The sequence below is a fragment of the Pleurodeles waltl genome, chromosome 5, assembly GCF_031143425.1.
Source record: "Pleurodeles waltl isolate 20211129_DDA chromosome 5, aPleWal1.hap1.20221129, whole genome shotgun sequence".
Taxonomy (NCBI): domain Eukaryota; kingdom Metazoa; phylum Chordata; class Amphibia; order Caudata; family Salamandridae; genus Pleurodeles; species Pleurodeles waltl.
Window position 1 is genome coordinate 1253304940 of NC_090444.1, and position 24852 is coordinate 1253329791.

Consider the following 24852-nt stretch of genomic DNA (forward strand, 5'->3'; position numbering starts at 1 on the left):
ACATGGAGGTGTAAGTTGTGCAGGCTCAAGTGGCCCACTCAGCCTCGCTGCGGCAACGAGGACACCTCGAAGGGGCAGCAGGATTGGTGGACAAAAGCTCATGGCAAGAAGTTCCAGACAGCACACTTTCCTCTCACAGTCCGGAGCTACTAGAGTGTCTTGGGCCCAGTATTCACCTTTTTCAGTACCTTAGGAAGTAGAGGGATGGGTGGAAAGGCAAACAGAAGTCCTGACCCCCCAATGCAGGCATGTCCAAGGGAGGCCTGCTTAAGGAACTCCAAACACTCAAGCATTCAATACTGCAGTCTGTGATGATGTACAGATCAAGCCAGGTTTCTCCCCATTGCTGCAAGATGCCCTGCGCCACCTTAGAATCTAACTGTCAGTAGTGATGCACTAGGCAATGTTGTCTGCCCTAGCGTTTAAAGATCCTGACAGGTGCTGTGCAGTCAGGGAGAGGCCCTGAGAGTTCAGCCACTTTCAGAGATGGAAGGCCTCTTGGCACAGGACCAATGACCCCACACCGTCCTGTTGTTGCAATACCACATGGCGTTGTATTGTCTGAGAATTTGTACTCGTTCCCACTTAATGGCTGCAAGGAACACATTCAGTGTCAAACTAAATGCTCGCAACTCAAGAACGTTGATGTGGAGGCCTCTGATCTCCACGTCTCCAAGATGACCTCCCCAATCCAGCAGCAATGCATCCCTCACAATCCAGGTAGGGATAGGGTTCTGCGCTTGTTCAATCACGTTTAAACAGCCACCACTGGCCTTCTACAATCTCCTGTATGGAGTCTGGTAGGTTTTCCTGGTGATGAGCCCACTAAGACTTCGGATTCCTCTGCAGAGCCTCCATGTGCCACCGGTCACTGGCCTCAAGCAGGATGCAGGAGACCAACAAGCCTAGAAACCTCAGAGCCACTCTCACTGAGACCTAGGTCAAAGGATGAAACATCAGGATCATAACCCAAATGCTCTGGACTCACTGAGGTGGAGGAATGGCTCAGAAGTGTCCGGGATGGATCAGATGAAAGAGTTATTGTGAAGGAGTAAGGTGTGACTTTGGCACACCAACAGAAAAGCCCAACAATGTCAGCAAATCTGGAGGTGGCCTATAATTGTTCAAGGCAAGCTCGGCTTAATTTCCCAGTCGCTGAGGTAAGGGAAGACTGGTATCACCCATCTCTGCAGATAGGATGCGACCACCACTGTCACCTTGGTGAGCACCCAAGGTGCACTGGTAAGGCTAAAAGGAAGCACTGAGAATTCAAAGTGCTTGTGGCCTACTTGGAACCGTAGGTAAAGCCTGTGGGACAGCAGGACGGGGACATGAAAATATATATCCTGTAAATCCAGTGCTAACAGCTGGTCTCATGGAACCAGGGCAGACAGTACTTGGGCCAGGAGAAGCATCATGAACTTGACTTTCCGGAGGGAGAAATTCATAGTATGAATGTCTAGGATGAGGTGAAGACTTTCATCTTTTTTGTCATGTGAGTGTAACCGGAGTAGCAATCTGTCCCAATCTCTGATGCCAAACCAGTCTTAGCGTGCAAAGGGCTTTGACCATCAAAGACCATGTCTATGAGGGGCTGAAGCATGCCTATGAAAAGGCAGTGGAGCGAATTCTTGAATGGCACCAAAGAACCATGATGGTGCCAACAGCCCTACTGCAGCAGTTATTAGTGTCCAGACCTGAACGGATGGTATACATCGCTGCATCATGCCCATCAAAGATAAGACGTTACAGGATTGATCTAATTTGGTCTGGGACAGTCATCAAGATGTTAGCCACCTTGGTTTGCTAACAGCAAAATGTTTCTCACCATCAAGATATTTGCCAGCTCTGTTTTGTAGTTGCCTGTGATTATGACTAGTCCAGCCAGACCAAAAGAGGAACTTGGCTCTGGAGGGTCTCTGTACCCCGTGGGCACCACTGGTCAACTTCTCCTCAGACTGCAAGGCTCAGGTGCAGTGGTGTGTTTAGGCATCTGGTCACGGCGGTCAAGAGGCTCACAAGGTTTCTGGTTTTCCTACAGACAAAGGCTGCAGGTAGGGCCTAGTAGGCCAGTCCGGCTAAACACAAAGGGGGGCTCAACTCTTGAGGGTCTCTGGGTGCTAGGGACTCTGTTGGTTCCTCTGGACTCGAGTTGTGGGGCTCAGGTGAAGAGGTCTTTGGGCCGGCAGATCACATCCGATGGATTGTGGCAGTCAGAGGCACTTGGTTTTTGGTGCCTGCAGGCAAGTAGCGCTGCTACTCCACAAAAGATGCTGGCTGATTTGTGAAGTGCTGGCGGTCCTTCTAGGCCTTTGGAGGTCGCAGTTGAAGGACAAATCGTCACAATTGTAGGGAGCAGCACCAAGTCAGTCGCAGGTTCTCAGTTCTTGCTTCTTCGGCTCATCTCTGTCCTTTTTGTTTGGAGTCAGTTGAATCTGAGTTACTGGTTTCAGGGGGGCTATCCAAATACTGTGTTTAGGGGCATTATAGGAAGTGACAGGTAGTAGCTAATAGGCTACCAACCTTTAGGGTGACTACACCCTCTGTATGACCACTTCCTGTGTGAAGACACAGAGGACCTAATTCCACCAAAAGCCAAAATGGTGGACTTTTCCTAGTTGTAGGTACTTCAGGTAGCCTACCTTAGGGGTGGTACTAGCCTCACAGTGAACATACCTCCTGACTAGCTACTTTTTCCACCTGTCCTGGTGCCACATTGGCCCTCAGCAGGGTTTGCATTTCCCCTGGTTGAAGCCAGCATCATAGATCAAAGGCAGTGGAGGCCTTTGAAGCCTCCTGCCTTGATATATTGATAACCAGTCATCCTTCCTGGAGGAAGTGAAAACAACTCCTGCCAAGAGCAGGCATTGTTTTCGACCTCAAAGAGCATAGGCTCCCACCTCCAAGGGGTGAGAAATTTGTCTGTGGTGGCAGGCTGGTTAGGACCTGTCAATCAGTACACTAGTATAGTAGTTGGTAGGTTTTTAGAGGGTATCTCTAAGGTACCCTCTGGGCGCATATATTAATAAATCCATAACTGGAATCAGTGTGGGTTTATTAGTGCCTGGTGCTGGATACCAAACACCACTGTTTTCAGTGAAACCGTTAAGTAGCTGGGAAACTCGTTTTGACAAGTGCATATCTTAAAATGGCTTCCCTGTTCAATTGTACTGTCAGAAATTGAACTGACCAGCACTGGGGCATATCTGCTCATGCAGATATGTCCTTCCATGTAATATACTTCATCCTGCTTTAGGGCAGTAAGGTCTGCTGTAGGGGTGACTTACAAATATTCCATGCAGTGTTAGGGGACATGGCACACAGGGTGTGTACCATATTGTGTTTTAATGTTTTACAGCACCTTGTCACGCAACCTGCAGTGGCAGTCTGCATGAGTTTGGTGCTACGTCCCTTAGAGTGGCAAAAGATGTGCTGCAGTTCTTAGGGACCCTTTTTAGTACCTATACCCTAGGTAATACGGGTACAACTTACTAGGGACTTACAGAGGTGCTAAAAGGCCTTTTCAATTGGGGATCAATTGACCAGTTATCTGGTTTTGGGAAAGAACAATGGCACTGGGAACCTGCTTAGCAGGAACCCAGTGCACACAAGTCAAGGTTGCATCAAATACCATTTAAAACATGCGGGGACCACTGCAACAAAAACCCAGACTCCTACAGGTAGAATTAGCAAAAATACTTTATGAAGTCATTTTTTGTGTTCATGGCCCTCATGAAAAAGATTGGTAGGGTGGGGGAGAAAGGCTTAATGCATGATACTGGAATTTCTGCCACTGGAGCCAATTCATTATTCTTCACATACAGGTAAAGTAATATTCAGTTTCTTGGTCTTTCAAAAACCCAAAAAAGTTTTACAAACACAATATATCATACCAGGCGTTCAAGTCTGCAAACTTTGTGTATTTTTTAGTTCCTCTCTGTACCACAATGGATACTGTAAACCATTAATCAGCTACAAACACTTTCTAGCCTGATCTAAAACACAATTACAACCTATCACTCACTTTGTACCCATCCCTAGACCATCCTTCACCTAGAAATTAGAATTAGTTTGAGCTACTTCCCTACCTCATTTTAATACTCTAAATCTTCATGCCCATTTTGTAATAAAATATGCATTTCACAGGTAAAACACACTTGAAGGATGACTGGCTGAGTTGGCCCTGACAATTTTTAAAACAATCGGCTTGATTACATGCAATTTGTTAAGTCTTCACATAACCTCAGCAAGCTAAGATTAAAGTACTTGAGTCCAACTATGGCATAAAAGCACAACTTACCTTCGGTAAGCCTTATCTAGTAGATACAATATCTAGTTGCAGATTCCCTGCATTAGCATTTCCCCAAGCATCAGTCTGGATCCATAGATTTTTCTCGAGCAGTACCCCTGTGCGCCTTTAGGTGATGTCAATTAGCTCCGCTGTCAGCACCGGATAGGATGTTGCAGATCATATATATGCTCCACCCCATGAGCTGACATCAGTTTCTTTCCACAGCTTTTCATACCAGAAATGCAGAGCCATGAAGAACACTGACCACTGGTGTGACAAAACTAGGGCCCTGGAAGGGAGTCCCTCTCCACCGAAATCAGTTCGCAGAGTGGTAAGGAATCTGCAACTAGGTATTGTCTCTACCAGATAAGATGTTACCGAAGGTAAGTAGTTTGTCCATCTGATAGAGACATGTAGTTGCAGAATCCTTACCTTAGAATCTACCCGCACCAGTCAGTTAACATGTCAATTTTCCTATGCAGCACCAAGTAAAAAGAAGAAATGGTCGCTGTGCAATAGTTCAACAGCTTTCTCTTGCATATAGAACTCCAGCCCGTCAAAGACCACATTAGGGGTCAGCAGGAAATTGCTACCTTTCTCATGTGACAAAAGTTGTCAACCTTTTACCCGATTTAGTCTCTTGGCTTAGTTTTTTACTTCATATATTTTAAAAATTATTTTTTCATCTACAAGACTAGAGGGCAAGCATGAACATTGCTTTTTAACACCAAGCAACATAGCAAAGTGTTATTCAAGATGGCTATACCAGAAGCTCCAATTATAAAAAGAAACCTCTGGTGGAGCAATGTATAAGGCTGGTATTAGAACATGTGCACAGCTGCTGATATCTACATGTCCCATCCCTCCATCTGATTGCTTGTTGCCAACAGGAGGGGTGAGCTTGGATAGTTTTTTACATCCTCACGACAATTCACAGCCTAACATATGAAAAGTGACAACTGCATGATTTTGGTGTTTCTTGATCCTGAAGCTTGTCAAGTAGGGTAGAACAGGCATTCTCATCGAGGAAGTCATTGGTTATCTTGATAAATCAATTATTAATCAATCAGAAACCCTTTCTTTTATCAGTGGACTTAGGAAGAGTTAGAACTAGACTACTCTGTGGTGGTCGATTGTGGCTGGGATTTCAAAGACATTACTGAGGGTGGCATCCTGACTTCCCAATATACAATTACCTGTCAAGTCTCCCACTGCCTGCCTGAAAAATTCAACTAGAAGAAGACTATTATTTGGAATTCTTTCAAATCCTTTGCTCACTAATATTAAGACCCTGGATTCTCTTTGTAGTCAGACAGATTTTGTCTCAATATATTTGTACTTCCATAAATTGGTCACCAGTCATGAAAACTATGCAGCTACCATCGTAACAGCACAGTTAAATGCCAGATTAGATTCCTTTGAATTGCACATTTGTACTTAAAAGAAAAAGACTGCAAACAGTGACAAAAATAATTCTTCTTCTCAATGACTGTGATACTGATAGATATACCTCTCAAGGTTTGAAAACACAAGAGTTGCTCAAAGGGGAAAATGTGCATCACAAAACCCACAGCTGTAGATCATACACGTTTTCCCCCTTCACATCCCTGGAATCAACTCCCAATGTATCTAAGCTTGTCAAGGTTGCAATAATATATTATTTAAAAAGGCACTGCAGCATTCTGCAACGTGCCAAGAATAAGGAGCATAGAGTTACAAAAAAAAATGCTGTGGAAAGCATATGCATCACCTGACAAGAAGATATTATATTTATTGATATTGAGAAGCTGCTCTATGCTGTGAAGACAAGTGAGGTAATACAGGGTATCTTTAAAAACCATCAAGGTTACTAGGAGAATAAGATGGAGAGGAACACTATGTTCTGAATCTTATTTGATCACTATGTCTTATCAAACTAAAACAAAAATGGCGTAAATAACTATTTGAACAATTTGAACCTAAAAGTCTACTCACTTTCTGAACTATTGTGCCCATCTCTTCTACCCGATTCCTTGAGCTATAATTTGGAATTCACACTACAAATTGAAATGCACCTACATGTACTACCCAGGGCTTGAGTGAAACATTAGCAAATCAGAACATAAAGCACAAAAACAATACACCACCATTAAAAACAGATTCACAAAAAAATAAACTACATCACCATATAATATATAGTCATCTGTTCATACTATGTGGGCTACTATAAGATTTTTACTTGAGGAATACAGAGGAAAGATGCATACCTGTTCTTCATTTTCAATTTTGTCGCTCACATCTTTCTTTCCTTCTCCTTCTCCAATTCCACCTCCTTCATAGTCATGAAACTCAGTTGCCCCATTTCCTGCTTCCTCCTCCATTAGTTCTTTTGGAAGACAAAATCCCTACCAAATGACAATGTTAAAATAAATAGTAGAACGAGTAAAAGCAGAACGTTTGTAGGACAATATTTGCTGAACAAATCACAAGTTGGCTACCTATGACTTCCCAGTTACGATGTCTGGCCAGGGATTGCCCTAGTGGAAATCACTGCATGTATGACTTATTGCCATCAAAACCTAGCTAACGATAAGTACAGTATTATACTCCAACATTTGAGAAGTTTGAAGCAGCCCCATAACCTACTATCCTGGTGCATTCAAGGAACCAAGTAGAAATGTATTCATCTTTGAAGCAAATCCTATTTTGTGCTCCCAAGCTCCTTCCCATCACTGTGGGCAACAGAGCACACGGCAGATGGGTACAGAACAGTGTCAAGGTTATTTTGCAGTAAAACAAAGGCGTGCCCGAATGTATCCTACAACCTATACACATGTGAACCTCACTCACATTTCTTTTACGGCTGTTGTAGAGGTAGAGGTGCAGCTGCCGAATTGCACTGTCGTCGTAGGGATTAAGAGAGGGTCGTGTGTACATGATAAGGTGATTATCTTTGAAAACTCCATTTGTCAGTGGACACTGTCATCACAGATTCCTTGTCTTGTGAATCTCCCAGGCACCAGATTGAACCAAGATACATTTGCAAAAGCTCCTGTATGCTGGCAGGTGGTTAAACAACTCTGTCTTGCACCTGGACATGACTATACGGTGCTTCATTAAGTGCCAACCCTGCATCCTACTACCAGTTTTCTCTTACTGTGCCATTTTTCACGTCCTCTTTTTCACAATCTCAGATGCAGAGCACAAATGACTAGAAGAAAAAGTTACTCACATGTAGTAATGCCTTTTCTTGGCGGATATTTTATCTAACTGCAGATTCTTTACATGAGGATACTTCCAAGGTGTTAGACAGGATCTGAAAGACTTTCATCAGCAATGGTCCCATAAGCTGCTAGGTGGTGCCGTGCAGCTCCACACTGACTCCATACTGCCCTGGAAGTTACAAAGCCGCATGGAAGCGCCACCCCTGCACACAGACATCTGTTTCTTACTTCTTTCTCTCCATGATCTCCGACACAGCGAGTGAACAACTGGAGGTACCAGTGTGCAGATTAATAACTTGGTATCTTTTTATATGTGAAAAAGAGGCCACTCCAAAGAAGGAGGTGGGAGGGCAATGAGCAATCTACAGTTAGAATATCCACCAAAACAAACATTACCAAATATAATTAACTTGCTCTTCTGATGGGTATACTTAAACATAGATTACTCATCTTGGAACAGATACCTAAGCAGTATCTCCAAAGGTGGAGGGGTCTGTGGAGTGGTCTCAGATCAAACATCTTGCAAGGCCAAGCGAGTGAAATATTTCGCCAGACCTGGCTGTGAAGGCAGGAGTGATCCGTAAACGTATTCACTGACACCAACGGCACAGCCTGGCAAATGTCAAGGATAGGTAATCCGTGGGCCAATAAAATGGTCACAGCCTTCTACCTTGTTGGAATGAGCTTTTGGTGACCGCTTCTTACCCATTGTGTAGCAGATCTTAATGTGGTTGACTATACACCTCAACAGCCTCCTCTTTAGCACAGCATTTTTTGCCCCAAAGAACCATCCAAATATTTTATCATTCACACGGTGTCCCTATAATGTTAAAGGCTTTTTCGGGTTGAACGCTGGTATGGTGATATATTGCCCAACATACAGGAAAGTCACAACTTTAGGCAAAAGGGACGCTCAAGTCCTCAGTACCATCTTCCAGGAAAAAAACATGTGGTGTAGGGAGGTTGCATAGGCAGTGCCGGAAGAACAAGTTACTTACCTACGGTGATGAATTATCTGGTAGAGACGTATTCTAGTTGCAGATTCCTTACCTTAGAATTTCCCACAGGCATCAGACTGTATCCGGAGATTTTTCTTCAAGCAGTACCCCTGTGCATCGTCAGATGGCATCCGTCGACTCCTTGTCCATTGTTGGCGTTGTGGTTACCTGATATGACTTTCCAGGTCTTATATAGGCGCCACCCTGGCGTGCTGACATCAGTTTCTTTTTATGACTTCCCATGCCAGAAGTGCAGAACCATGAAGGAGACTGACCTTGGTGCCCAAGAACTATGGCCCTGAAAAAGAAGTAACACCCCTAGAAATTAGTTCGCAGGACGGGAAGGATGGGTGGGTCAGCAACTAGAATATGTCTCCACCAGATAACGTGTTCCCAAAGCTAAGTAACTTGTTCATCTGATAGAGACTTCTAGTTGCAGATTCCCTACCTTAGAAAAGATACCCAAGCAACACAATCCCAATAGGATGGTCTGTGAAGCAAGATCATTCTAGGAAGTCATGCAGGACTTAACAGGCAAAGTACTTGTCCCTTTGGACCCGAATGTCCAAGCTGTAATGTTTGATAAACATGTGCAAGGACGCCCATGTTTCTGCTTGGCAGATGTCCAGGACTGGAACTCTGCATGCTAATGCAGTGGTTGCAGCTGTTGCTGTGTTAGAGGGAGCAGGCAAACCCCAAGGGGTTGCATTTTACCCATTTTAATGAGGAGAACAACCCATCTAGCGATGGTTCTCTTCTGCACTGCCAGACCTTTCTTTTCACACACATAACCCACAAAGAGTTGATCATCCACCCGGAAGTCTTTGGTACGATCATGATAGAATGCAAACGATCTTTTTGAGTCCATGCGGTGGAGTCTCTCCTCTTCCTTAGAAGGATGTGTGTGTGTGGGGGCTTAAAAAGTAGGAAAAGTGATGGACTGACCTACATAAAAGGGCGTGACCACTTTAGGTAGAAAGGAAGCCCTAGTTCAAAGCACTGCCTTGTCAGGTTGGATGGAGATGAAAGGTGGTTTTGAGGAAAGAGCCTGCAGCTCACTCACTCTGTGGGCAGCGTAAAAAGCCGATGTGGGCAGTTGTGAAGTGGCTTGAAAGGAGCACACATCAGAAAAGTAAGAAATAAGTTAAAATCCCATTGGGGCAATATTAATGGAGAAAGAGTAAACAGATGGGTAGGACCCTTTAGAACTAATCTTCCAGCACCAGGAGATTGAAAAAAGGAAGTTTGGGAGGCACTCTGAGGAAAGCTGAAATGGCAGACAACCCTTGAGGGTGCCCAGAGCAGAGCCCTGCGGGGACAGAGAAGATCAAAAGAACCTCAGAAAGAGGGGCAGAAAGGGGGTGTCAACAGACTTGTATGCACACCATACCACAAATCTGTTCCAATGAAAGGCATATAGCATTTTGATGGAGGGGAACCTGAGTGGCAAGATAACATTACAGACTTTGGACAGAAGGTCAAATGCTCTCAACTGCCGCCGCTCAATCTCCACGCAAGAAGGCAGAGACTGAACAGGTTCTAGTTGAGAACCATCCCCTGCTGCTGTGACAGAAGATTTTTCCAAAGGAGCAGTCTGATCAGAAGATCCATGGCAATGTTCAATAGCTCGGGATATCAGACTCTTTTGTGCCCAGTTCAGAGCCACAAGAATGACTTGGGCCTGGTCATTTTTTTTATCTTCTTGAGAACTGTGGGCAGAATGATATTGGCGGAAATGCTGGAGCGCCAATCGACAAAAAACTTCACCAAGGGAGCGCTGCCTTGGAAACTCTAGCGCGTAAAACAGCTGACATTGTAGGTTGTCTGCGGAGGCAACAGTGGTGGCCGGCAGCTTTAGGAGAGAGGGGGGCGGGCAGGAAGCGCGCGCACACACACACACTTATTCTTTAACACACACACAGAAACGCACGCACGCAAGCACACTCATAACATTCAAACATGCTCGCACGCACTAAACATTAATTTTAAAACATCTCACACACTCATTCTTCCATACACACAAACGCACGCACATCCATTAACAGCACTCAAAACATTCAAACATGCACACACGCACCAAACAATTTTAAAACATCACACACAAACACACACTTACCTTCAGACTCGAAGTCCTAGGAGGGTTGGGCCTGCTGCTTTCCGTCATTGGCTGACCTTAAGTCAGCCAATGAGGGAAGGCAGCAGTCCCAGCCTCGTCACAGAGTGGGATGGGGGTCAGTGAGACTGCTGACCCCACCCCACTCTGTGAGGAAGTGTCACTGATTGACACTCACCCTGGGCGCTTCAGGGCTTAAACAGGAAGCGCCAAGGTAGAAGTCAATGAGTGACGCTTTCCTCGTCACTCAGGGGAGGGCCTCGAGGCACCTTTGCTGAGCTGAGGAGGTCACGCCCATAGAAGCTGTGACCTCCTCAGCCCAGCAAAGTTCAGCTTAGGAAGCCAGGAGTTTGTGCAAATCATGCATGTCTCACTCCTGACTGTCTGAGCTGAAAATAAAGAGTGTCTGTCAGGCTGACCTTTGTTCAGCCTGACAGACACTCTTCATGAGGGGCAAAAGGTGTTGGGGGGTGGCCCCTCCGCCATAAAGGGCGGGCCATGCCTGGGAGGCAAACAGATTTAACCAAGGTTCTCACCACTTCTGAAATATACCTTGCGAACCTCTGGATGGAGACACCATTTGTGATCGACCAGCATTGAAGGCTGAGCTCGTCCTCTCTGGTGACCAGAGAGCCCGCCAGATGTTTAACCACCAGGGATATGCTCTGACCATTATTTAGCTGGACCACAGACCAGTGGCCAGTGCATAGCTAAAAGGGCTTCCCCGCAATTACGAAGTCCAGGGAATTGGAACTGGAGTTTGAAAGGGGAACCTCTGCTCATGCAGGGGTGCCCACACAGACCGGGACCTGCACCCTGACCTTTGGGCTGAAAGGGCCTACCATAGAGGTGACTTATAGTGACCTGGTGTAGTGATCTGTAGTGAAACGGTGCATTCATCTTTTCACACAGGCTACAAATGACAGGCCTGCAAAGACAGTTTACATGGGCTACCATGGGGTGTCATAATACATGCTGCAGATCATGGGGGACCCCTGGTGTACCAATGCCCTGGGTACCCAAGTACCATTTACTAGGGACTTACAGGGGTACACCAGACAAAGCAACTAAATTTAGATGAGAGAGTACAACCACTGGGGTCCTGGTTAGCAGGATCCCAGTGAAAACAGTCTAAGCACACCGACATCAGGCAAAAAATGGGGGTAACCATGCGAAAAAGGGGGAGCTTTCCTACAGTAGACACTGGTAAACACAAATGTCCAAATAAATAATGGCTTCTCCAAATATAGGAATGTTTGGTATTAAATATGTTGGAATTATGTGGGGCGTGGCCTGAGGGGCTAAAATGACAAACCCTCCTCAATCCATCTCCGCAGTGAATCACCCCATGATCACATCAAAAAACTACCTATCACCAAAGCTGCCATAAATTTTGAAGCCATACTGCACCCTCGCGCAAGGGGGAACCGAGGATTGCGCAATTCGGGCGCCTCGACTATTTGGAAATCCGAGATCGGCGCTCCAGGACAGCAGAAGGGCAGGGGTGAAGGACACGAGAGGAGGGTAGCGGCCCGGGCCACCAAATAGACAGAACCGGTCACAACCCGAGACCCCATCATGCCGGTGCAGCCTCAAGCACTGACCAGGCCCTGAGGGAAGCTTTCCTGGGTGCCGCTACTATGGATGCTGTTCTATGGGCACTCTCCTGGAGTAGACGGAAACAGCACCTGCCTCAGTGCAGGAGAGGCCGGGAGACCGGGGCGAGATCAGTGGCCGACAGCAGCTTCAGGTGAAATCCCGCAGCCATTGGCCATCTAAGAGTTGAGGGTGGCAGGATGGGGGGGACTTAGTGTACTGCTTCCCCCCTCAAAGAACAGGGGAGAACGGAACAGAGCAGAGGGAAAGGCCCGTGAGGCAGGAGAGTCAATTTTGTGGTGGAAAGACGGAGAAGCAACACACAGCCTCCCTCCACACATAGATTCAAGTTGGGGAATGAGAGTAGGGAATGGGGGGGGGGGGGGGGGGGGAGGGTGAAGAACTATCATCTGAGAACCCTGAATATACCATGGTGGACACTTTCCTTGCCCCAATGATATCTGGACACCAGGGAAGCATGTGCCCCCCACCCCCATATGAGATCCAGTGCCGGGCGACATCAGTGCGTCAATAGGCCCAGGACTACCAGTTTGATCTGGGTGTCGGCCTTGAGGTTCCCCCCACCCAGAGGAACTGTGATTGCATGGTGGGCCTAATTCAAAAGCTGCAGGGATATACAGTGGCAATTTATGGACAGAAAAATGATTTTCAGAGAAATCCATTGCCTGGAGGAGATTCGCTTTGAGAATACCAAAATTATGGTGGGAGACCCCTTTTCAGAAGGTGCAAGTCCCAAGAAGCTAGGACCAGAACAGAGGAGGAGTAATCGAAAGGACGACCACAGGCAAAGAGCTACCCCGTGTCAGTGCCAGGAACAGAGAGACTACATGACACTATCCTCAGATACTGTGGGGATATCATCTTGCTCGCTAAAAAGTCCAAGCACACCACAGGTAAACATAAAGTGCCTTGGACCACATGACGAGAGACCGTTCCAGACAGTCAGAAGACCCTCTTCCTCTGGGTTCAGGAGATCACACTCATTGAACAAGAGCATGCAGATGCAACACCCCTCCCCCCACACACAGTGAGAGTTGGCACTGAAGGAAAACTTGGGTAAAGCAGCTGACTAGTGAAACTGAACTTAAACTAAAGTTAAGGGGGAAGATGGGAGCCCCTATGCCACCCCTAAGCAGAGTTAGAAGGGAACATCAAGTGATGGAACTTTGACTGGTTGTTTCTTCCTGCCTCTCTCAGTCCTTTCCTGTTAAGGCATTTAGTTACCTAATTTTGTTCTTATAATTGGGAAACTGTAAATAACTGTTGGCTGGAGGGCTACAGACTTTTCATATTCTCTCCATGCGGACCTTGATATGGGAATTGTGGTTCAAGGTGAGGGGGGAATTTTTGAGGGGTGGGGGGACAGTTGTGAGAAGGGAAGTTTAATAAATTCAACTACACCTTGTTGGGAGGGTTTTGCTTTCAAGGAATACAAGCACGATTATTTACTGGAGGGTGCACACAGGCAGGTGGAGGCACATATATCAACCCTCTTTAGTTGGTGCTGCCTAACATAATAGAAGACCAACCACTCTCACTGTTGACTTGGAATGTCAATGGCCTGGGTAATAAATTCAAAAGGGGATTAGTGGTATAAGTTATCAAACTGATGCAGACTGATATAGTTTTCCTGCAGGAAATTCACCTACAGGGATTATACTGCCAATTCTTGGAGCAAGGGGCATATCATACATCACCCTCGCTCATGTTGAATTCTCCAAGGGGGGCAGGGGTGGGGGAGGGAGGGGCAGAGAGGTCACCATATTATTCAAGAAGAATCTCCCCTTCCGAGTAACTCGACCTGGATAGACCCTAGAGATAGGTATGTGAGAGTGCTTGGATATAGGGGACGGTCCGAGAAGACCTTAATGAGTATATGCCCCTCCAAGACTCCAAGCATCCACGCTGGCTAAAGTGACGGAAATCGTTCTGGAGTTGGCCTCCGCATTACACATAGTGGCTTGGGAATTCAACGATTTAATAACCCCCGGGCTAGACCGCTCAAAACTGCAGACAGCGGCCCGCAGAAACATGCTTTAGAACAGTTTTACATAGGTTGGGGTTGGTGGACGTCTGGCAGAGCAAACACCAAACTGAGAAGAAATATTCTTACTTTTCAGGGGCCCACAAAGTGTATTGGAGAGTGATTACATATACATAACCAAGGGAGAATTCAGAGGTTCACTGAGGGCTATTTGGCCAGCGGGCTGTTCGACCACTCCCCACTGTTGTTCCAGATAGGGAACTGAAAGACAGATATCGCATGTGGACTCAAAATGGACATGAACATTTACTTCAAGGAAAATGAAGAGACTGTAGACTCTAAAATTACACTATGGGAAGCATATACAATGGTACTGCGGAATAGGGCCTAGAAAAGGACTCCATACAAAAAGAAAAAAAGAGGTAGCAAATCTCGAGGAGATAGAAAATCAAATACTTCAACTAGAAGGGCCCCCAGGAATGGAGACAGACCCCCTGAGGACCTGACAGATTGCACCCCTACAAGCAGAGTGTAGAAACCCAGCAAGAGTAAAGGACCAAAAACAGATGATGGCCACAGTGCACTGTCTTTATGAGGCAGGGGACCGGGCTGGTAAACTACTGGCATGGCTGAACAAGGAAGCCTGCGGCACTGACACCCTTATGGTGCAGGAATTCGCTCTTAATTATGAGGAATTCTAGAAGGCTAGAACACTTCATGATGTACAGATCATAAGTCACTATCTTGCTGCAATTCCTACCCCAGTATTGGATACAGATACCTGTGATCTGTTGGAGGAAAAGCTAATACTGTCCGAAGCACAGGCCGCAATATCAACGCTCCGACTAGGCAATACCCCTTGTCCCAACAGGATACCCACAGAACTGTATAAGAGAGATGCAAAAATACTCGGGCCCCACCTCTTGAACCTATTTCTAGAGGCCAGACATGTGTAAGAACTTCCCCCGGACGTTCGAAGGGCCACTACTGTAGTCCTCCCAAAAGAGGGGAAACGTAGAGAACTATGCAGATCATATCGCCCAATCTCCCTGCTCAATGTGGAGACCAAATTGATGGCCACTGTTCTGGCTACCCGACTGTTAGTTAAAGGTAATCCCCTCCCTAATACACTGGGACCAGTCCAGATATATGCCCACCAGCTCCACAACTTGCAACGTACACACAATTGGTCAAGTACTATTCAGATACGAACGCACCCCCATGTCTTCCTCTCCACAGACGCTGAAAAAGCATTTGATGCAAGTCACTAACCTTTCTTAGATCAAACACTAATGAAATTTGGATTTTAGTCCTTTAGCAGCATTAAGGTTAATGGGGAAAAAATTGGCGACCTTCCCAGTTACTTAAAGGTGCTTGATAAAGAGTAATCTTAAAAAATGACAAATGCTCTCTCTTTTGAATATAGTCTACCATAGCTGGGTGTAGCTAAATATACGTTTATGCAAATAAGCTGTTTTTTTTTTTTTTTTAAACTGTAACAAGTAGTAAATTATGTCCTACACAGACACTTCGAGGAAGTAGTGGACAAATCGTTTCTACTTAGCTGCATAACAGGCATGCATGTGTTTTATATTCATCATGCAGGAACTGCATACAATACTTCAGAAGTTTAAAAAAAAACACAAATAGATCTAAGGTGGCACTTAGATAGATTCAGGCCTCTGCGGCCTGAGGGTCTGAGCTGACCCTGATGCTGAGTCAGAAGTTCCAGCTTCAGAGGCAATTTTTAAGTGAATGTACAGAAACCTCTAGAAACAGGCGTTCTCTAACACATTTTGTTGCTATTAGGATGAAGGTCACTGGCACTTGCTTCATTTTCCACACAAAGTATGGGATCAGGAGAAAAAGAGAAAAAACTTGAGAAAATACCCCTCACCAGTTCCTCCAGAGTGCATTGGCATAGGACTGTGAGTAGCCGGAGAAGTTTTGTTGTTTTGAATGGTGGAGAACAGATTGTTGGTGGAAGAGTCCCATTGATTAACGTACTTTTGGGGGGACTAATAAGGCAGTCATCTTCTACATGTGGACATTAAAAGCATCCTGGCTAGCAGGTCCGCAAGGTGTCCATTCCCAGCAGATTTTCTGCAAGAAGCTAAATTTGATGAAAAATAGCCCAATACCAAATGTACTGGGCTAGTGGACAACTGAGGGTGAGACAGCGCCCCCCTGTTTCTGAAGGTAATACATTGCGGTCATGTTGTCTGCTTTTCTGAGGACTATTTTGTCTTGAGTCTGTTAAAAAACCCACAACAGCTAGACTGACTGCCAGGAGCTCTAGGTAGCTGATATGTTAACTATTATGATGGCATCCAGGTACCATGAACACTAAGCTAAGATGTGCTCCCCAACATAAGTGAAGCGTCCTCGGGGTCACCTAAGGAGTGGTTCTAGAAAAGGCTTCCACAGCAGCGAGTCCAGTGATCTGCTGCTTGTGCCCAGTGCCCTCAATAAACACTCTTGCAAATGGTGCATGGGCAGCTTTGCATGCAGTACTATTGCAAATGGATGAAGCCATCATTCCCAACAATCTCATTATGGTCTTCACCACGCAAGGCCTTTGTCTCTGGAAAAGAGTAAGCAGTTTTTAAAATTCCATCACCACCTCTTAGATGGAGGAAGACTTTTTCAGTAGTCGCATTTAGAACAGACCCTAAAAATAACTGAACCTGCTGGGGATTAAGATGGAACTTTTTGTCACTGATGTTGAATCCTAACCTCTAACAGTTATACTACTTCCTGAGTGTATGCTAGGCACAGTTGTTCGCTGCTATTCTTTCTCAGTAAGTATAGGTAAGTAAAGACATGCTCTGGTCAGGATCTTCAGTGTGGAGGAATGGATAAACATTTTCTACCAGATATCAGGCACCTTTGGGCTGCAGGACTGTTGTGACTTCATTTGAGTCCAACCTAGGAGTCAGTAGTTCATTCGGAGCTAACGTTGGAAGGGGGCTTGCTGGGCACTAAGGGAGCTAATACCGGTTGAGAGGTGCTGGCTGTGTGACCTGGATGCAAAAAGTGGTGACTTTTCAGGCTAGGCTCAGGGCTCAATTGCAGAATCCACCAGAAGTGTTTGGCCTCGACCTGTGAGCGCTTCTAAGATCAACCTGACTGATGATGGTGTTGAGGGGGGCAATGTCAAAGGACGCAGGGAGGTCAAGCAGGATTAGGGCCACTATTCTTCTTGGTCCAGGATGATTTGAACGTTGTTCGACTGTGGTGAATGCTGATTTAGTTCTGAGGATTTATCTAAATTCTGACTGAGGGCTGTCTAGAAGATGGTGAAGGAGGTGGGTTGTGAGTTGCTTGTGGTGGCCTTCTAAATCACTCTGGCTAAATAGGGGAGCAGGGAGATAGCCAGCCAATTCAATAGGATGTCAGGGTCATGGCATCCAGGTAGGTTTTATGACTGCAGCCATTGCATGAGCAAAACTGCAGATAACTGAAGGCTCCTTGTACTCACCCCATACGGAATTACAAATGCTAGTGTGAGGTACATTATTTTATAGGGACACTCCCTGTGGGGGCACTCTGACTCTTTTTCAGTGAGGATTAGGTTATATATGTTTTTGGGTTCTGATGAAACGCTGCAAGATCTGTTTGGACTTATAAGGTGTGAAACATGTCGCCCTTCATACTGCAGTGCTTATAATTAGGCACATAGGAATACACTAAGGAGAAGTTTGGAACATTAATTTCAGTAAATTCCTCCTCTGATTTTAATCTTGGCATAGGTACTAGTAACCACATTAAAAGACAAAGCCATAGTACATATAGCCAGTTTTAAGATGTAACTTTTTTTTTCCAAACCTTTCACTTCGCTACATAGTGGCATAATATTTTTTCCAGTATAATTTTGGCATATATCCAAAAGATCTAAAGCAAAGAGCCCCTTTGAGAGGCCCGTCGGGCAGTGTAGAGCCAGGCCGAGGAGGAACAGCCCTGATGATGAAGCACGAAATAATTGTAGTATGTTGGAAAATGAGTTATTGGTAAGGGCAGGTAGGTACCTACACTTAGCAATAGGCCACTAACCTCCACTTAGGTCCAGTTAGGTCTCAGTAAATTAAACCCAGCTCAACCCTTGGTAGCTTGGCAACGAGCGTCAAGGCTTAACTTAGGAGACAGAGTGCAAAGCATTAAAATATCACAAAACAGTAATTAAATAAAACACAGGAAACAGTTTAAAAATCCCAAACCAATTTATACAAATAGATTATATTTTTATCTTTAAAATGACACAAAAACAAATAAAATCAGATTAGGGGAACCGGAGATATGAATTTTTAAAGAATTATTTTTTTTAGCGCCTAGAAACAAAAAGCGCCAATCGGGTCATCTGGTTGCACCTCGACCGGGGCAAAGTCAAAGTTTAAGGCCGACCGCGATGGAGCCCTGCTTGGCTACAGGCCGCGGGAGGCCTCGGTTAACAGTTTACCTTCACACAGTCTCTTTTTCGAAGATTTTCTTCAGCGGGACGAACCTGCCAGTCCAATCCGACCTCCTAGAGTCCTTCTCCGGATACATGTCGCAGGAATCCTCGGTGGAGATTTTTACCTTCAGACTCGTTTTTTGGAGGTGAAAATCCTCCGACCGGAGTAAACCTGGATCTTGATCTGACGTCCCTGGAGCCCTCCTCTGATACGCTGGCTGGGAGGTCCCGGTCAACTTTTTACCTTTAGACTTAGTCTCTTTTTCTGAGATTTTCTTTACCGGGACGAACCAGCAAATCAGGCGGTGTCGTGGTTGGGGCAAGCCGGCTAGAGTTGCCGCGGTGGGTCGGTCCCTCTATGGAGCTTTTTTTCAAAAGTTCTCAAAACTTCTGGGGCTTCTCCCAGATGTCCTTCTAAGGTTCTTTTGAGGTCCACAGCTCACCCCAAGGGTCCAGAAGGTCTGAGATGGTCCTTGGGGGGTGCAGACTAACTCCCAGAATGCACCTGGCGCAAACTCCTTTTTGGCCACTGGACAGTGGTCAGCTGGTCGCTTTCTTCAGGAGTTGGTGCAGGGGACTCTGGTTAGCAATTTTTCACCTGTAGCAAACAGGGAGTCCCTCCTTGAACCAGTTGAAGCCAAGCAAAGTCCTTCTTGTGGTGAAGCCCATGTGTGCAGCTGGTGCAGTCCTTCTGAGTGCAGGTTCCAGGTGCAGGCCAAGGGTCCAGCAGGGCAGTCCTTCTTCTTCTGTAGTTCTTCCTTGTTGGATGTGGTAGGGAACTGAGGTGTGGGTGCAGGTCTGCCAGTTTTATCCTTGCGCCTGGGTGAAAAGCAGGGGGGTCCTGGTTCTCCAATCAGGTGCAGGGTCCTTCCCCCTGTGATGACCACTTCCTTGGAAGTGTGGCAAAAATCAATCCCAGGAGGCAACATTCTCCAAAAATCCATCATGGCTGAATTTGATTTTTGGAGGTTACATCTGGCTGAGCCCACCCACTGGTGTGGCTAAAAATCATAAACACACCCCTCTCCTGATCTCATCAAGGGGGCGCCTAGTTGTCTGGGGTTGCAGGATGTGGGGGTGTTGCTGGTTGCTCCAAATGTCCTTCTCTGCCTTTGAAGACCAGTTTGGCAGCCCTCCCCCTTCCTGCCTCACCACCTGCTGAGGGGAGATTCCCTCCCACAGGCACATTCCTTTGTGTGAAGCCAGGCCACTTCATACCGCATCAAGGCAGCCTGGCCAGGCTGCTAGAGGCTGGCCAATCAGAGCACAGCAGCAAAAACAATGCAGGGCTGAAATTGGCAATTTTTCAGGTAAAGTATAAAACTGTTTACCTGAACAAGTTATATTAAACCCAACAACTGAAGTTGTGGGATTTATTTTAACAATTAATTTGATACCAAACTTGGTATCCATCATTTAAGGGGACTTTAAAAATTAAAATAAAGTCTCCCCATTCTAGCCTATGAAGGCCATTTACTACAATGAGGGAAAAACGAATGTGGCTGTTTTGACCTCATTAGGGCTTATAAAACTATTTTATAAGGTCCCTGCTTATAGTTACATGGCACCCAGCCCTAGGGGCACATAGGGCACACCTTAGGGGTGACATATGTAAAAAAAAAAAAAAGGCAGTTTAAGACTTTGGAACTACTTTTAATTCCAAAGTCGAATTTGCATATAACTAAGTTAAAAGCAGCCAGCAAGGCAGGCCTGCCTTTAAAATGACAGTGGGCACCTCAGAAGTGCACCTATGGGTGCACTACCTATGCTGTGGTCCCTAAACCTACATGCCCTACCGTATACTAGGGACGTATAGATAGGCTAACTTAGCCAATTATAATTAGCCTAATTTGCATATTGATTTTACACAGAGCACAGACCCTTGGACTGGTTAGCAGTACCCAGGGCACCATCAGTCAGGAAAACACCAGCCAAAAGTGGAAAATGGGGGCAAAAGGTTAGGGGGCCTCTGCAATCAGCCCTGTTTTCTCACATAGTATATGCTGTATACTTGTGCTTCTGAATGAATGTGGATCTTCCGTCATTGTGAATTTAATAGTGATATTTACCTCTGGCCAACTACGACATGAATGCTTATTTGACGTACCCACCTGATGACTATATAGGTTTTGCAACTGGTTGAGATTTTCAAATAAAAGTTAAGAACTCTTTAAAAAACCTGCAGCATGGCCTTAAACTTGGTGCAGAGTTGAGACGGCCTAATCAACTCGAGGGCACATCAGCTCTAATGCATTGGGTCCAAAGCGGAAGGTAAAGCCAAAACTGGGTTTCTGGAATGCCGGCTGCAGGACCTCTCCCGAGAACAGAAGTATCTAAGCGCCAAAAGCCTTGTTCATCATCATCATCATCATTTAACTTTATTTCGGTAAGTAAAAACATACCATAAAAGTACAATACAAGCATCATAAATTGTTAATTTTTTAAAAGCCTTGTTTATTTTTTCTATATTTCTTTTTTGACTTGTCCCTTGACTTAGCCTTTGACATAATTGAAATTGTGACCGGAAGCAGCCTTGCAAACTCGATCAACAATAGCCTTACTTATTTGATTAGCACATAAAGCTTAGCTTATTGCTCCCTGATGACTTTGGGATGCGTCAGGGAGCATTCATATTAAGATTTAGAGTCATGTTTAGAGCTGAAGGACGTGGAGCAGAACTGTGACCAACATCTACTTTTGACACATGAAACATGGTTATAAGCCTGTCATCTTCGGGGGCTACATCCCACCAAAATACCAAAGAAATCTGATTCAAAAGACATTTGTAAGAACTGATAGAAGATAGGATTCACATCAAAGGAGAAGAGCTCAGGATCCACACCAAATTTTGTGGAAAAGAGCAACTGATGTAAGTGTTGTGTTTTCACGTCCAGATGCAAGAGGGGGCCGCAAAAGAAACTGACTACATCACAAGCTGGCATAGACGGCTATTGCAAGGGTTTACGGATTAGGTCTAATGCCTGGGAAATTTAAGTGGTTACAAATCTTCTGTTTGAAGTAGATATCAGAAATAGGCATTTAATAATGTTTCTCCTTACAATTAATTCACTACATACCCCAAATGGTTAAAGATTCCAAAACAAAATGAAAACGATAAACTGCTGAAATTAGGGAAGCTCACAATACATATAAGCAGAAAGATGGGCTTGGTGCCCACCGCTTTTCTTAAACTAACAGAAATGTGTGAATTTTAAACAAACTTTAGCAGAGCTACTTAACTTCTGGACAACCTCCAAAATAAATCTGCTGTTATACATGAGCATCAGAAATAGGTTTGAAGTTATATTCCTTCTTACAACGATTAACTTACAACATACCCCCAGTGGAGAATGTTCCAAAACTTAGAAAACAATATGAGGTTGAGCAAGCCTAGGTCACAAGACATTCAAGCAGGGAGTTTGGCTCTTTTACCATCCTCCTTTTCAAACAAACAGAAATGTGTGAATTTTAGACTTAGTTTTCCAAAGATACCTACCTTCTGTGCAAGCTCTGTAAATAAATGAGCCAAGACAGTAAGCAACTTCCCAGTGCCTCTGTGGGTTCCCAAAGAAACTGTGAGGTAAAAGAGGAGCAGATCCAAGTAGGTGGATAGCATGGGTATTAAACGCACTAGTAGGCCACAAGACTGGTTTAAGATCTGTAGGATAACAAAACAAGTGTTACAAGAGCAGTGACTGAAATGTGCATATTTTTAATAAGACTAATATCTTGGTAAGTAGCTTCAAATGTCAGGTTAGAAGTTCTAAAGCTTGATGCAAACCTTACAATCTGCAAAATCAAAGGGCGAAAGGCCACAAAAAGGTATTTCTTTAAATATCCTAAATGCCTTTTGTGGCTCATTTTGAATCACAATTACGAGGCAGAATCCCGCAATGAGTTGTATCAATATTTTTCAATAACATTCGCAAATCAGTGAACAGTTACAGGCATCTCAAAAAAGATGGCAACTGACTTGCAAAGGAGCAATTGTCCCTTCAGGCTGGGCTACTTCAGGGGGAGAAGGCAGTGGTCCCCTGGGGTTTCCTTAATAGATAAGGATGGTAGTCTGCTGTTCCTTGCAGGCCACAATCTTTGTGTTTGTAGTAAGTCACAAAGGGGAGTAGGGGTCACAAATAGCAGAACAGCCGAACTCATATCCCTTACGTAGGTCACTCTGTAACTGGAAATTTGAGGCAGAAACTTTTACTAGATACAAAATAAAAAGCAGGCTACAAAAAGTCAGTGCGGAAGTTGCACACACACTGTTGATAACCTGCCTTTCTGTCCATAGGGCCCTTATGTTAAATATTTTCTTCATTAACATGATTTTAAGTAAAAAACCAACCTGCATCATTAAGCAGAAGAATGAACAATCCTATTCATAGAAACAGTGAACTAAAGTATAAAACAAACTTGACCGCTCAAGCCAACCTAACTCAAGACACAACACGACTAACCATGCTGTCAGAAGCTTTATGTAGCCAAATTATTGAAATACTGGTCAAAAATGTAGAATAGCATAATGGTTACTTACCAGTACAAGCAGTTATGCAGCTTGAAGAATTTTCTGGATTCACATGCTCTGCATTATTTCACCATTTAATAGTTGTGTCCGGAAAAGTCTTTACTTTTTTCTTCTTTGTGGGCATCATTGACCACCATTTGGTGGTAAACCTGTCCTCTGTGTGACGTCAGACAGTGTTACAGATATTTTAGTGCAAGGTTGCCATCTTCAGATACTTTTTTTCATTCCTCCTTTTCCTTCTTTTCCCCTCTTCCCCACCAGGTTGCTAGATGTTCCCATTTCTGGGGAGGTGGCTGAGTAGCATGTGAAACCAGAAAACAACTTCTACTGGTAAGTAACTATTTTGTTTTGAAGCATGAATCCTTTTTTTGGGTTCACATGCTGTTCATTAGATTATATAGAGGTATCCCCTTCTTTGGGTTGGATGGGTTTAAATGAGGAAGAGTTAGCAAACAAGTGTTGTAGTACTTTCTGTCCCACCTGTGCCTCTTTACTCATCTGAATGTCCACACAATGTTTTGGGAAGGTGTGTGGAGATGCCCAGGTTGCTGATGCACAGCTTTAATCAATGGGCAGGTTTGCTAGGAAGCCAGTATGGCACCTTTTTTCTGGTTGAGTATGCTCTGGGTCGCACAGGTAAGTTTTTTTCCATTCTGGAGTAGCAGGTTTGTACAGTCCTACAGTCCATCTTGCGATTGCTCCTTTGGCCACTGGGGATCCCTTGCTTGCTCGGACAAAGGAAACAAATAGCTGATTCCCTTACAAAACTCCTTTTTTTCTTAAAAGTAATACATAAAGCCTGTTCGCACATCCACAGTATGGATGCTCTGTCCGCTTGCGTTTTTGGTTCTTGGAAGAAAGCTGGTACCTATATACTTTGGTTGCCATGGAATTGTCTTACTACTTTTGGTACGAAGTGTGAGCTGGTTCGGAGGACCACCTTGCCTTTGTGGATTTCTAGATATGGTATCTTATATTTTCTTTGCTTGTAGCTCGCTGACCCTTTGTAAGACCCTGTGTAAAGATGTTATTTAGGGTAAGTGACCTTAGATCCGATTTGTGCATGGGTTAAAAAGGTTCTGTCATCAGCTGTGTTAGTACACTATTTAGATTCCATTACGGGGTTTGAACTTACCTAGGTAGTGCAAGTCTTTTAGAACCTTCCAAGAAACTCTTTGCCACTGGCGATGTGAAGAAGCTGTTGCCTAATATACCTCTACTGTAGGCAACGGTAACTGCTTTATGGTTGTGTATGTTCTCTGTTTAGCAAGTGGGTAAGGTATATTAGTACTGTCTCCTGCTGTTTCCTTGTTTACATTCACCTGCTGTTTGTACACCAATGGATGCATCTCTTCCATTTGTCTGTGTAACATTTTCATGTGCTTTGTTTTTTTGCTTCTCTTAGGGTTTCCATCGTCCAGGGAGTAGCTGCAGGTGTTTACAATCTGGGTATTCAGGAACCATGGCACTAGGCTGAGCACTGTCAGTTTGTCTTGCTCTGGTTTGATTGTGATTATCTGACTCTTGGACATTTACATTAGGTCAAAGCACCAGGTCCGTCTGGCCCATTGTGGGGCTATGAGGAGGAGCCCTGTCCCAGACTGTCTAGCCTTTCCAGTACCATTGGGATCAGAGGAACTGGAGGAAAGGTGTACACAAACTTCCCTGACC

At 44.9% G+C, this 24852-nt stretch overlaps 1 protein-coding gene across 1 annotated transcript in view; it reads right to left on the reverse strand.

Moving 5' to 3' along the window:
* The window catches only part of MDN1 (midasin AAA ATPase 1), a 1740009-nt gene that overhangs the window by 228259 nt on the left and 1486898 nt on the right, over window positions 1-24852 (reverse strand). The window contains exons 83-84 of the mRNA XM_069235499.1: window positions 22153-22314; window positions 6538-6675 (exon numbers count right to left, since the gene is read on the reverse strand). Of these exons, the coding sequence (XP_069091600.1) occupies window positions 6538-6675; window positions 22153-22314 (300 nt within the window). The remainder of the gene's footprint in view (window positions 1-6537; window positions 6676-22152; window positions 22315-24852) is intronic.